Genomic DNA, 14,060 nt, shown 5'->3' with positions numbered 1-14,060 from the left:
GAGGGAGGTAGGGAGGGAGGGAGGGGGGGGGAGGGAAGGAGGGGGAGGGTCTTGTGAGATGGTCTGCTTGGGCTTTGTGCAACAGGCACTTTTCAGCTTGGCATTACATCCTACTCAATGCTTTGGGGATGTAACCATCCAGGAGAATGAAGACAGAAGTCCACAGCTCATCTAGTGAGTTAGGGCCAAGGGGCGGCCGGTTTGGGTGATTTAGGATCCAAGGCTGTATTTTGTCCCCGTTGGAGCAAATTGATTGCCTTTGCCTCCAGACTTCAGTTTAAATGTGTAGACACTGTGTAAGTGTGCCTCTGTGTGTGTGCGCATGTGTGTTTCACATCAAATTACCCAGTGAGAAGTTACTGTTTCCAGTCCAGTTTAAGAGAAGAAGTTCTTTGTTTTCTTTTTATATCAATGAGTTTATTTTTCAAGTGGTAAAATGTAATTAGAAAAGAAAATAAAAAGCACACAAGCTGTTAAAAATGGATCCAGGAGTTTGAGACACTACCTCATAGCTAGTAGGAATTAGTCTGTTGAAAGAAATTCTAAAGGACACTGTCAGCACTGATAGGCCCACAAAGAAACAACTTTTGTGGTAAAGTTGGAGCAACAAAGTAGTGACATTTCAGAGGGGTAGGGCTCTGTCCAGTGGGCCCTACCTCCTGGGAACACATGATATATGTGGATTAAAATGTTCCCAGCCATGATCACAACCCTGACTGTTAGATGCTGTTACCAGGCATGCACTCAGTATCCCACCATTAAACAGCCAGTCAAGTGTAGTTGAGTAGGTGTTCTTTACCAGGCTGAGAGTGGTGGAGAACGGTGTCCTATTCCAGCTGTGCTGAGGCTTTGTTCGTTGCTTTTACATTAAAATGCTCTTGCTGCTTTTACTGAGGTGGCTTTCTGCTAAGATGGTGGATTATAGTGATTGACATGAAAATGTTAAACCAGCCTTGCATTCTTGGGATTAGCTCCCTGGTCATATTTATTTATTTTATACACTGCTAGATCAGTTGATATAACCCTAGAAGGAGGGGGTTGTTTCTATATTTCTGAGGATATCTGTATTCTCAAATGTCTCTATTTTATATCATCTGTTTTCTTTCCTGGTAATTGGCTAGCTTTAGTATCAAACTTGTGTTAATTTCATAAATTAAGAGGAGTTTCCCAATTTCCAAAGGACTTTGTGAATTTTATATTTTTATGTTTATTGTCTGTGTGCGTGTGTGTGTGGGGGGCTGTGTGTGTACATACCATGCACAGAGGGCACACCTGTGGGGTCAGTTTCTGTTTGCACCAAATGGGGCTCTGGGATAGAATTTAGTTCATTAGATTTGGTAATAATAAGCACCCTGGTCTGCAGACCCTATGTAAAGACATTTCTAAGACATTTAAATAGATGATAAAGTCTACCAGGGAATCTGGGCCTGGATTTTCTTTATAGGAAGAATTTTTATTTTTATTATTGCTTTAAATAGTGTTATTCAAATTTTCTAGTTCTTTTTGGATTGGTTTGCATAAATTGTGCTTTTAAAGGAATTTATCTCCTCCAAGTGCCTGCCTGAGCTTATTAAAGTTGTTCATAATGAGCCGGGCGTGGTGGCGCATGCCTTTAATCCCAGCACTCGGGAGGCAGAGGCAGGAGGATTTCTGAGTTCGAGGCCAGCCTGGTCTACCAAGTGAGTTCCAGGACAGCCAGGGCTATACAGAGAAACCCTATCTTGAAAAACCAAAAAAAAGTTGTTCATAATGTAGTCTTGTTTTTGGAGTACTTACAGACTTTATAGTTAAGACTACAGATTCCTTTATTCTCTATTGCTTGGAAGTACATGTTTTCCCTCTTTTGTAAAAGGCTTATTAATCTTTTCTCTTTCACAGAACAACTTTAGGTTTTTAAATTTTTCTTTCTTTTCTATTTCATTGCTTTCTGTTAATGTGTTTATTTCTTTTGGCTTACGTTGGGTTTATTTTAGTTTTTTCCTAGCTAATGTAGAAAAAAAATGATGTTCAAAATGAAATAAGACAGGTACTCAATGACAAAAAGACCCTGGTTTACATGTCTATATGTATGAAACACACAATAGGCCCTTAATTATTTATTAAGTGAATGCTGTAATGGAGAAAGCAGACAGAGAAGCTGAATAATGTCAAGACCGTGTAGGTTTTTATTACATCACTAGGATGACTTTATGGTCTTGTCTGTGCCTTTGTTCACATTGTTCTTTCATTTTAGGAGTGTTGTCTTCCCTTCCTACCTGTTGAATATCTATTTAGCTTTTAACAGTCCTGTCCCACAAAGTTATTTGTCCATTAAATGTTACCATGTTGTATAGTAGCTAGTGCAGCTGGCCAGAGCATGTTCATCTTTTGTAGCAAGGTTTCACTGTGAGGCCAGGGTTGGCCTTAGTCTTAGGATCCTCTCTGTTGAAATGATAGACCTGTGCCTGCCAGACCTTCTTGAGAACAGTTTGTCTTTCCTGGTCTTTACATTATGATTGCTTAGCTGCTTATTAATTGTGTGTTAAAAGGCTAAAAGGCCAGTTAGCAGGAGTTGGGGGTGGGCATCTAGATAAACAAGCCTATGGAGAACTGGGGATGCCTTTTATTCTGGCCACCCTATAGTTGTTATACCAGCATATATCTCCAACGAACCAGTCTTCTCACAGTGGGTGGTGGTTAACCATTTAGGAGGCAGAGGCAGTAGATTTCTGTGAGTTTGAGACTAGTTTGGTCTATATATTGCGTTCCAGCACAGCCAGAACTACATAGAACCATGTGTCGGCCCTTTAATTTCAGCACTCAAGGCAGAGAGAGGCAGGTGGAACTCTGAGTTGGAGGCCAGCCAGGGCTACACAGAGAAGCCTGTGTCAGAAAAATAAACAAAAAGCAACTGTGTGTCAAACAAACAAAAAAGGAGTTAAATCTCTACCCTCTGGAATTAAGACTGTGAGCTCTACAAGAAGCTGCATAGGAACATATACATACTTAAACATATGTTCTGTGTAATGGGCTTAACTTATTCTGGACAGCAACAGGAGCAAGCGAGTATACTTATCTGATGAGGAAGCAAAGGAAACCGAAAACCTGAAGAAAAAGAGAAGAAGAATCAAGCTCCCTCAGTCTGATAGCAGTGAAGATGAAGGTAAGCATTGCTAATGATTTTTGTTAGGGGGATCATTTTTTGGTTCATGCTCAAGGACCTAAAAATGTCACTTACTGTGGACTACAATGAAAGCAGCAGTTGTAGCAACAAAAGAACATTTCTCATTGAAATCTACTTTGGTCTTTTGATCAGAATAGTGATATTTGGTAACTTGTGAAAATGTATGAAACAAAGTGTGAATACTGTTGCACATACTAAGAGCTTTCTTTTCTCTTTAAGGCTTGTGTTCCTTTGGTTGTTTGTGTGCATGTTGTAGAATTACATGTACACCTGCACACACGTGAACATGTGTATACACTTCTTCTACTCACAGAACTATTAAGACTGGATAGTCTAGTGTTATGGAAAGTGCCAGCTCGGAATTGAGTTCCTGTGGTTGATTGTAGCCCACAAAATAATAATGCCCGCAGGCTATTAGTGGGGAAAGAGCGTAAAGAAGTGGGATGTCGGTGAGCAGCACTTGACAGCAGAAGACTGGGCAGGAGGCCTTAGGTTCTTTCCTCTGCCAGAGATCAGTTTGGCATCTAACTAAATCATTTTATTCTAAAACTTCTATCTGAAAAGCCATCAGGGTTTTCTTTTGAACCTTTATACAATCTCTAACTTTTTATTTGTGTTCCACTGATTATAATAGCTTGGTCTGCCATCTCAGGCTAGGCATTAGCAGATGTGCCATAGGCAGTGATGGCAGGAACTCCAGAGTCACACAGACCTGGGCTTAAATCTTCCTGCACTGCTTCCTGTGTTTTCTGATGTTAGGCAGAGACTTAATTTCCTGTTTACTCCTCCAAAGTTAACAATGTCACACTACAGACTACAGCTCTTTGTGCACCTGAAGACAACACATCAGAAATGCTAGGACAGTGCTTGACACAGATAGCTTTTCACACCCCCGCAAAGCCTGGAAGTGTCATAAGCGCCTTTAGTAGTTTTACATATTTAAAAGAAATATGCCAGGCCAGAAAGAATAACATCAGTCTCTGAGTTGCTAAGAAGAAATAGTTTTTACGGCTGTGTTAGGTACTTGCTAATGTTTCAGTCCTTGAAGGTTGTTTGTGGAGAATAGTAAGCACATGACACATGCACATTGTTTTTTTAGGTAATGATAAGTATTGTAAAAATATGTATTGAGTCCTAGGAAGCAGTGATTGCTTTCCAGGAATTGGAATTTCTAGTCTCTGCCAGAGAACTCTTGACAAACAAGTGGTTGGTTACATTGCTGGTTAGCTGAAGCTAGTTTTCCCAAAAAGCTGATTTCCTGAGCTTTGCCACGTGAATGTTTTTCATCATCGACTACAAATCTATTTCAGATACACTAGTGCACAAAACGTCTGTTATATTTACGTCAGTACAAGTGTGTTAAGTCAGAAGGCTTGGCTTAATGGTAAAGACTGAATACGGGCAAGTTTTTTAAAAAATGTCTTTGAACCTCATTTATATGAGACAAATAATGATTTGTGGAGTTATTACGAGAATGAGTGGTTAATGTTTATAAAGTAGAAAATGTTGGTTGTTTATCCTTCCTTAAAATATTTAAGTTTAAACACAGTCTACATATACACAATTTCTAAAGTCAGATAAAACAGTTTATAATGATAATCCCTCCCATCTGAATCACTGAACTGACTTTTGTTGTCAGCGTTCTTCCATCTGCCTTCCATCTCTCCAGATGTGTTGAAATCTCTTTATTTCTCTGTTCTCTTTCTTCCATGGGATTTTGACATTTTATTATTGTATGATTCTTTGGGAGGGGGCGAGTGGAAAGGAGGCAGTGTCTGCAGTCCCCCTTGACCTGAATATTCCTCACCCCTAATTGTACTCAGGAAGTGCTTATTCTCCTTGATTTAAAGCAAATACAGTTACTGCTGCTCTGCATTAGTGCCAGGACAGCTGTGGCATCCCTGCCTCTTTGAGGCGAGACATAGGTAAACAGTTACATGCAGTGCTAGGAAGGGCCCAAGAGAGAGCCATTGGAATTGTTTCCTTTTCTAAGTCATGTTGTTGAGGAACTGAACGAAAGTACTGAACAAAAGTACCCTGTTTTGTCACTAAACACTCAAAAAAACTCCTTTGCCTTCCTTGCTGCCCAGACTTTCCTCCGACCAGAGGTTCAGTTGTCTAGTTAGCCATTACTTCAGAACCTTGAGTTCTTGGTCCTGGTGCATGTTAGGGACCCATTTCATATGTGAAGTGTCTAAGTTATTGTTTTATTCTGGCTCCTATGCCGCTTCTCCTCTTTAGGTCATTTGGCCATGAACCATCCACTATCATACTTTCTAACACTGATTTAATCAGTTAGGAGAAATTCAGTTTCAAGATTTGTGCAAGGAATTTAAATGTAGCCTGGAGCTTCAGGGAATAGGTGAAACTAAGCAGCTACCATGCCCCACGACCAGCAGTTTCTTTGTGGTGATTCAGCAGCAGGTCAGGGTTAAGGACATAGCTCAGTGTAGAGTACTCACCTAGTATCTGCAAGGCCCCGGGTCAGAACCTCAGCTCTGGATAAGCAGTGTCTGCTGCAGTTCCTCCCCTCTACTCTGATGGTCTTCTCCCAGACCTCTGTTTCCTTATTGAGAAACACTGGGATTCCTCCCCCATGGTGCTCCATTGTGGATACCATTTCTACCGAATTCTTTCTCTCCTAAATTTTCTCCTGCCCATGCTCTATGTAACAAAGCAAGGCTTATCAGTGAAACTACTAATCAGGTTTGATTGTTAGATCTTTCATGGAGATCAGCTTTCAAAGACAGTCTAGGGGTAAGTCATCCTCAGATCACAGCAGCAAAGACGCTGCTTTCATGAATTTAGTAGAGCAGGCTGTCTCCATTGCCTTCTGATCGTGAGTGATAAGAACATGGATGGTTGTGTTAGGAAGTTCTGTGGAGTCACACTAATGGGTTTAAATATTGTTATGAGTCGTGAGCCTTTGCCAGGTGAAGGAATCTTTCTGAAACCTCTGTTTATTCAACTGTATTATGGAGTAAGACCTGTCTCTTAGCTGTGAAACTCCTGCCATGTGGTAAGGGATTGGATCTTTCAGTCGACTTCATGCTCTGATCTTGTTGTAATAAAACCCTTGGCCAAGGTAGTGTCAACTTTAGAAATTCTTTATTCCTCAATTGTAATTATGTAAAATTAATGTGTTTCTTAAAGTTAAGTTCTTGGTTGCCATGAATTACTGATTGTAAAATACCCTTTGATAACCGCAAGTATTAAGGCAGATGGAGTGGAGAAGACAGTGTGCCAGTTAGAGCTTGTTGTCTTCATTAAGCCTGTTTCGTTTTCCCAGTCTTCGCAGACTCCCCTGAGATGTATGAAGCAGACTCACCATCTCCACCTCCTGTATCTCCACCTCCTGATCCTATGCCCAAAACTGAGCCCCCTCCTGTCAAGGTAAACCCACCAGAGTGTTCCATCCTGTGGGTCTCTTCTCTCCCAGGAACCTACAGTCAGTCACCATGTTGAATTTTGTATCACTTACTTTCTCTGTGCTTCACCAGTGCTTGTAGCTGGCTCTGTCTCATGGTGTCCTCCTCAGCTTGGCCAGATGGAGTGCTCTCTTCTCACCTGAGGGGAGTGAGCCGTTGCGTAGGGCATAGCCTTAGGAAGGCTGCAGAGCCTTAGGAAGGCTGGGCAGCTGGCTGGGTTTTTCTGACCATTACCATATGGGTGCTGTGCTACACAGCTGCAGTTGGAATCATGCAAAAGGATGCCTGCACCAGGGCAAATTATGAAAGATTCAAATTTGTTCTTCAGGGATGAGAAAACCCACAACAGTGACGTGGAGTTTTGAATGCTCTTTAGCTGTGACTTATCCATGTCTGTTAGTATGGATGTGAACCGTTGAGAAGAGACTGCTGACAAGCTTCCGTTTCTTTGTAACCAGCAGTTTTCCTAATCCACTGTTAAGACTTCTGTAAATCTCATGCTCTTAAATCTTAGCCAAAGAAACAGGATGAAAGAGATGGTGGAGACAAAAGGAAAGTGACAGTAGTGATGTGTGCTTCTGGCTAAACTAGCTCGGTATGCCAAGGCTGAGCATAGCAAGTGTCTTCTTCATGGGCACATACTCTGCCCGTGTGTTCCTTACACAGTCTACTACATGTAGTGTATGCTGTCCTTGTCTGTCTCTTCTACTAAAGTCCTTAACCTGTTTACCTGTTAACCAAGAACACAGATCTTCCTGAAGCATGCTGCTTTTCTTTCTGTAACTGAGAAGATGCCAGTGCATGCAGAAAGCATTGTGGCAGTGCAGCAGGGCTGTGTAGAGTTCCTTTCTCTACCTTTTATCATAATGGCATGTTAGGAAGTGGTTTTTAGAGACTTAAAATCTTTTGTTATTTTTCTCTATAGCTTCACTGGTCAATTTAATATTGTTATTCTCTGATTTTTAGCGTTCAAGTGGAGAAACCAAAAGAAAACGAAAGCGTGTACTGAAATCTAAAACCTTTGTGGATGAAGAAGGCTGCATAGGTAAGACAGATGTGTCGATCAGAGGCACCAGAATCCCCTGCAGCGCAGTCTGTCCCAGATGGGAATGCTCGTGGGACTTAGCCTGTGCAAGCTGTTGTTTGTGGTCCGTGGCCCACACTATAGAGTACAAAGAACACTGCAGTGGAGTCAGAACACTGGGCTTTTGTGTGGGCCCTACTCTATGAAATTAAGCTCGGAGTGTGTGGCATCTCTGCTGGAGATTTTCTTGATCTGTGGAATGGAAGAGAAATATCTATTTGCCTCCGGTGGGGCCTTTGTAAAGATTCAGATGAGGTAGCAGCACTGTCTCAAACATTGAAAAACATTCTTTTAAATACTGATTGTGTTAAACATTTCGGTAATGGAAAGGAAGCTTCCTGCAGACAATTAGACCCTGGAGAGTCAAGTCTTTGGCGTCCAGCCTCACTCATCTTAGGAGAGGATGATTTGATCTCACTGCTTCCTGTGTGTTCCTCCTTGTGCCGGCTCAGGCTCTCTCCACCATGCAGCGGTCTTCCGTGGGGCTCTTGGCACTCAGTACGTGACGCCTGTTGGCACACTCAGATTCTAACACCATGCTCTCCTGTCTGGAAGCAGTTAGGGGCTTAGGTTTGTTACTCTCTGCTCTGTTGGAGCAGGGATAATTCTTTCTCCTTTCTTAGGCACCCACCATGAAGTGGATCTCCTAGAGAAGATTCTAATGCCCTATCTTTTTGTTGTTTTGCTTTGGTTTTTGAGACAGGGTTTCTCATGTAGCCCTAGCTGTCTTGGAGCTCACTCCGTGGACCAGGGTGGCCTCGAACTCAGAGATCTGTCTTCCTCTGCCTCCCAAGTGTTGCTATTAAAGGTGTGCACCACCACCACCAGGTTGCCCTGTCTTTTGATTTTCCTTCTCTTGTTTAAATTTCTATCTTTAAAAGATTGTTTGGCTCTGAAGAACCAGCTCTTCCTTGACAGGGTGCTCACTAAAGCTCATGGAGACATGTGTTGGTTACATGCCCTATGCTGTTATCCCATCTCCTGTTCTTCTGGCAGACTTGTCACTGTGACTGCCATTGTAATGAGGGAGTGACATTGTCTCTCTGCAAGTGCTGGTCCTCTCTCTGTACCACTTTTCCTCAAAATCTGCATTCTGAACTTTGGTATGTGTTTATGGGGCATATTTTTTTTTCTTTTAGTATTTTATATAATTAGAATGCTTTAGCTATTTGAGGTGTGATTTTTTTTTTTTTAATTGAGGTTTTTTTCTTTTTTTTTCCTCATCCTTATTCTTAAAGAAGAAAGTAAAGGGTATCTTTATGAGTGTTTACCGGGACTCTGTGGCTAATTACTTATTGCTTTGTTTTGAGCCTTCCTGTTCTGAACAGGCATGGAACATGGGCTTCTTTTTGAGCCTTTCTCCACACAAGACTGTTAACAGGCTCAGCGGCAGTGCTGGGAACTGCTCACATAGCATCTTTTTGTAAGGTTTTTAGTTCGAGTGCAACCTAATGACTCTTGGCTCTGGTTACCAGCAAAGGCTGTGTTTCCTTCACTCTGCTTCGACTGTGCAGTTGGACCCACACAAGGGCTTGCCCTTCTCTTGCTAGATTTTGTTTTCCTGAGGGTTTATAGTGGGGAAGCGGGGATTATGGTGTTGGAGGTTGGGGTGAATTTCTGATCAAGGAAGGGGTTTGTAAGAGCAAAGAAACTGAATGGAATGTTGTCTACAATGCAGGCTTCTTAGAATGGCGGCCAAGGAACATAGAGAGGCTGTGCTTTGAAGTTCAAATCTCCTTTGTCCTGTAGTTTGAAGTAGCTAAGCTGTGGCTATAGGAACACTCCTTTTAATTTAGATACACCAAGTGTGCTCTTGAGACATTTGGTTGGTATGGCCTGGCTGGGTTTTAACTTTCTAAGCAATGCACCACATGAAGTCAGCCAGGAGAGAGCCAGTGGTCTCACCAAGAAGTAATAAAATTACAAGGTAATCAATCCTGACATACAATAGCATAGACATGCTGCCATTTGAATAGAGAATATAGCTTGTGAGGTAACAGGGTTACCACCAACTCTGAAGTCATTTCCTTTCTCTAAACAGCTCTTCAGATCTTCCTGACATCAATAATAACAGCTCAGAGTTTTGTCCCATGAATTGAGTTGTATGATGCATGTAGCATAGTGCGTGTTGGGCCGGAGGGGGTCCTGGGGTCGTGCTTGCTGGACTGTAGATATTCAGTGGGAATGTCTCAAGTAGCTTTGAAAAATGGTTGACAGAGTTCTCTAATCTGTGAAGCACCTGGAAGTCTTGCTAGAATTGGAATTCTGCATTTTTCTTGTCTTTTTCTTTTCCTTTCTTCCTTTGTAGGCATGTTCTCACCATACAACTTGGGCTGGTCTCATCAGGGTTCTCTTACCAGTCTCCAAGTATACATGTCAGGTGCTTGCCTCAATACCTGACTGAGATGCTGCATTTCTAATTAGATCACCAGAGAGTCCGGGTCCTCCAGTCTGAGTTACATTTTAAAGCTTGTGACATCAAAGTGGGTTCTCAGTTCTTGAAAGTGAAGACAAATCCCAAGACCTCCATGGGGAGATACTTGGTGGTTTGCAGGCCTGTTTTGTTAGGTGGATGTAGGTGAAGGGTGTGCTGCAGAGGCAGTAGCCACTTAACCTCCAGAGGGTATACTGTGAAGAGAGAACACTGGGAAGTCTTTGTTTGCCAAAGACTGCCAGGTGCATCCCTATCTGCTGAGAGTGGTTGTGCTCCCCATTTTAATGGGGAGGAAGACATTGGTTCATCAAGTGTTACCCAGACCACCAATGTTTGTGTCTGGGAATGTGTTTAAAAACAAGTTCTCAGGTTCCACCACAGACCTGCTGCTGAGTGTGGAACTTGGAGCTAGAATCCAGCAGTGTTCCCACGAGGTCCCCAGCTGACCCAGTGCATGTTCACATTGGGACAGCCCAGACTTTAGAACACAGAGAGCTGAATCCTTGGGCCTGGGCCTCTGGAACGGTTTAATCAGTACATTTTAATTAGAAGGAATTATCAATGAATAAGGGTGTGAAATATCTCTTTTCTTTGATGGGGAAATTTCACCTTGGACTTTAATGCTTTGAGCACTTTTATGCATATGAGGCCACCTTTTTAGTGAAGAGATGTTTCCCTTCACAGCTTCTTCATCATGTGCTGCACCCAGAATAGCTGGGGAAGACTGTAGGTGCTGCTGCTTTAGTTCTCATCTCAGTGAGGTAGCTCTGTGTGTGATGCCATGGCATGGAATCTGAGAGAACATGATTGGAACCACGCTTCTGCCTGTGCATGCTGGGGCTGAGTGGCCTCTAGCATAGTTCTTTTCCAGGTTTCCTTTTGGAAGAGTTTGGGGAGTTTTAGTTTTTTTATGTGTATATTTCATGCATGTGTGTGTATTACATGTGTGCCTGGTACCTAAGGAGATCGATCACAAGAGGACATTTGACCCCTTGGAGTTTGCATTTCAGGCAGTTGTGGACTTGAGTGTGTGTTCTGGGACTGAGCTCAGGTCCTCTGCAGGAGTAGGAAATGCTCTCAGCAGCATCTCTGCAAGCCCATTTCAATGACAGGAAAAGCCTGGGGCTGCTAGGGAGTAAGAAAGCTGGTAACATTGCTTCTTATTTTATCATTGGTTGTCCATTAAAACTTTCAAATGTATTACCTAGAATGGTTTGTTTGGGCCAGTTTTCATCCTGATGTAGGCTGTAGTAAATGTTGGGTTCACTGTAGTCACTGGGTTTCAAAAACTGAGCAGTTGAGTAGCAAACTATGGCTTTGGATTGGGGCAGTGGTTGGCACCAGGGTAGAGTTACAAGTGTGCATGGTGGGAGAGTGCTTCGGCAGAATTATAAATGAGTAAGTGTGTGGGCCATGGACTCAGGAAGCCAGACAGAGCGTGGAGTTTAGAGGTAGGTGTTTGCGGTACAGTTCATATGCAGGACTCTGGAAGTTAGCTGGTGTAGACTAGACCCAAGAAACATGTGGGCAATTAGATGATAAAGGCCCATCTAATGACATAGGACACTGGAGGAATGGGGGTGTCCAGCCCCACCTAGAGGCCATGTTACTGTATGGTATTTTCTTGCTAAGTCTAGATGTGCTTTTCCAGTAAGAAAAAGGCACAGGACAACTTACCATTTGGTAGATGACTCGAGCCACCCATGTCCTCCTTTTTTCCTATTCCAGTGACTGAGAAAGTCTACGAGAGTGAATCCTGCACAGACAGTGAGGAGGAGCTTAAGATGAAGCCGGCCTCAGCACACAGACCCCCTGCTGCTGCTGCTGCTGTGAAAAGGGAGCCCAGAGAAGAACGGAAGGGCCCCAAGAAAGGGGCTGCTGCTCTGGGCAAAGCCAACAGACAAGTGTCCATTACTGGCTTCTTCCAGAAAAAGTAAATGCTGCCTCTGGCAGGACTCGGGGTGGTCAAGGGAGAAGACCAAGAAGTACAGACTGTCACTTACTGTGTAAGTTTGCCTAGCTCCTTGCCTCGCCTGGACCAAATGCTGCTCTGCCGTCACGGGACACGTGTCCCACATCTGTTTTATTTACCCAAAAGGATGTCACCTGGAAGCAGGAGGCAAAAGAATATTTTAAAAGCTGTTAGTTACATTGTAATATGTTTATAAATATAAAGCACAATCTTTGACCTGCCTAGGAGAATTCATTCAAGAATTACCTGCTGGGCCCCACTTGCCCTGTGCCATGCTCCTCTCCTGGTCCTCTGTGAACTTGTGACAGTGTTTTTATTTTATGAATTCTACTGGATGTGTTCACCACGTCTCCACTTTCCTCTCTGTACTTCCATACATCTGTCCCCTGACCCCACAATCTGTTTTTTGTAAATCTTTTAAGTCTTGGTCAGATGAGAAGCTAAAACTAAAATCTTCTGTAATTCCCAATCTCCATTGGTCTAGTGAGTGACTCAGCTCCAGGCTAGGCCAGTGTGTAGTCCAGTCCTTTCACCATAGAAGTTCCTTCACACTTCCCTCAGGCCGAGATGTACTGATGAATCCAACCTCACCAGAAATGACTTAAAGTCACATGGTGGGCAATGACAGAGCTGTCATGTCGCCAACACAGGGTATACATATACTCGTGTGGTTTCTTTCTTCCAGATTTCCTATACTTATTACCCAGAGAGTGAAACCTGTACAACGAGATGAAAGATTAAAATAAGAATGCTTTCTATGCAACAGATAATTTCTTCCTCTCATGAAAATACAGAGTCCAGAAATGTCACGTTTCCCATCCTGGGAAGGAAGGGAGAACTTAGCACACATTTCTACATAGATGTTGCTCCTCTGTTTTGTCAAGTTCTTCATTTGCCCAGCAGTACAGGCTCCCCAGGGGGTGGGAGGCTGACTGGGTGTATGTACTTTTATAACTTTCAGTCACCTTCCATTCTGGCTGGGCATGGGTGAGCCCCGTCCGTGCTTTGCACACTGACCTGTAGTGAGGGACCACAGACTCCACTGCTGGTGTGATTCCCCAGGGGAGATGAGGGATGTCTGCCCCAACCCTCGGCTGAGGGCTGGCTTGTGTCATGTAATCAGTCTCCTACTGTTGGAGGCTGGAGTTGGGGCTGACTTGGGATTTACACAGCTGCTTTAGCAACCAAGCCTGGGCTTGCTGGAGACCAGGAGCTTGGAAGATGAGTCCAGGTCTCATGTTGAGAACTTGAGGGCAGATGCTTGTCCATCAAGCTAAGTAAAAGTTGGTGTACTCCAAAACTTTTTTTCTGTCGTGGAAAAGAGTGGAATGCCTGGACTTAAGCTTACAGGAAAGCTCTGGAGAAGAATTCCCTATTTTCAGTGGTTATTTTTGTCATTGCCTCTAGTGATTTTGTAAGTGGGAATGGAAAAGTACAAGGCAACCATCCAGTCTTTAAAAAAATCTGATTATGGTGGGGTTTCTAATAAAACCAAATTTGAATTGGAGCCCTGGTGCGAGTTGGAGTTGTATCTTTCAAGGGAGAATGCAAACCTCTGATTTCTGTATGCAACGTGCCACCTGGATTCTGAGCTGCCTGCAAAGCTAAGCAGGCGTCGAGTGGTAGCCTTTCTGTCTAGTCTATGCAGTGCTCAACCAGGTTCCGATGAGTTAAATTCAAGAAGCTGTTTTGAAGCAGAGCTTTAAACTGAGTGTCTGGTGGGCCTGTTACTTGACAGCCCGGCCGCAGGAGTGCAGTTATCCAAATGCTGACCAGAACAGGCTGCTTTTCAGTTTATGTTGTTAAAAGCACATACCCATGGTCTGAAATGGACAAGTAATTTGCTATCTTCATCTTTTCAGTCCTGTGGGAAATCTTAGCTTTAGCCAACCTTACTTTTCAGTTCATTAGGAGGAAAATCTAGTCCGGATCTTGCATTCTGTATTGGTTTGGCTTCATCCCTTACTGGCTAGGTGATG

At 43.1% G+C, this 14,060-nt stretch overlaps 1 protein-coding gene across 2 annotated transcripts in view; it reads left to right on the top strand.

The window, feature by feature from the left end:
* Positions 1–13,589, top strand: part of Pold3 (DNA polymerase delta 3, accessory subunit) — a 39,643-nt gene extending 26,054 nt beyond the window's left edge. The window contains exons 9-12 of one of the 2 annotated variants that reach the window (XM_029547652.1): positions 3,030–3,142; positions 6,453–6,556; positions 7,558–7,636; positions 11,838–13,589. In XM_029547652.1, coding sequence (XP_029403512.1) covers positions 3,030–3,142; positions 6,453–6,556; positions 7,558–7,636; positions 11,838–12,046 — 505 coding nt within the window. In that variant the 3' untranslated portion in view covers positions 12,047–13,589. The remainder of the gene's footprint in view (positions 1–3,029; positions 3,143–6,452; positions 6,557–7,557; positions 7,637–11,837) is intronic. The other variant, XM_029547649.1, reaches the window with a different exon arrangement.
* The last annotated feature ends 471 nt before the right edge of the window (positions 13,590–14,060 follow it).

The sequence above is a fragment of the Mus pahari genome, chromosome 1, assembly GCF_900095145.1.
Source record: "Mus pahari chromosome 1, PAHARI_EIJ_v1.1, whole genome shotgun sequence".
In the NCBI taxonomy this organism is placed as follows: Eukaryota; Metazoa; Chordata; class Mammalia; order Rodentia; family Muridae; genus Mus; species Mus pahari.
This window is presented reverse-complemented; position numbering and strand designations above follow the sequence as displayed.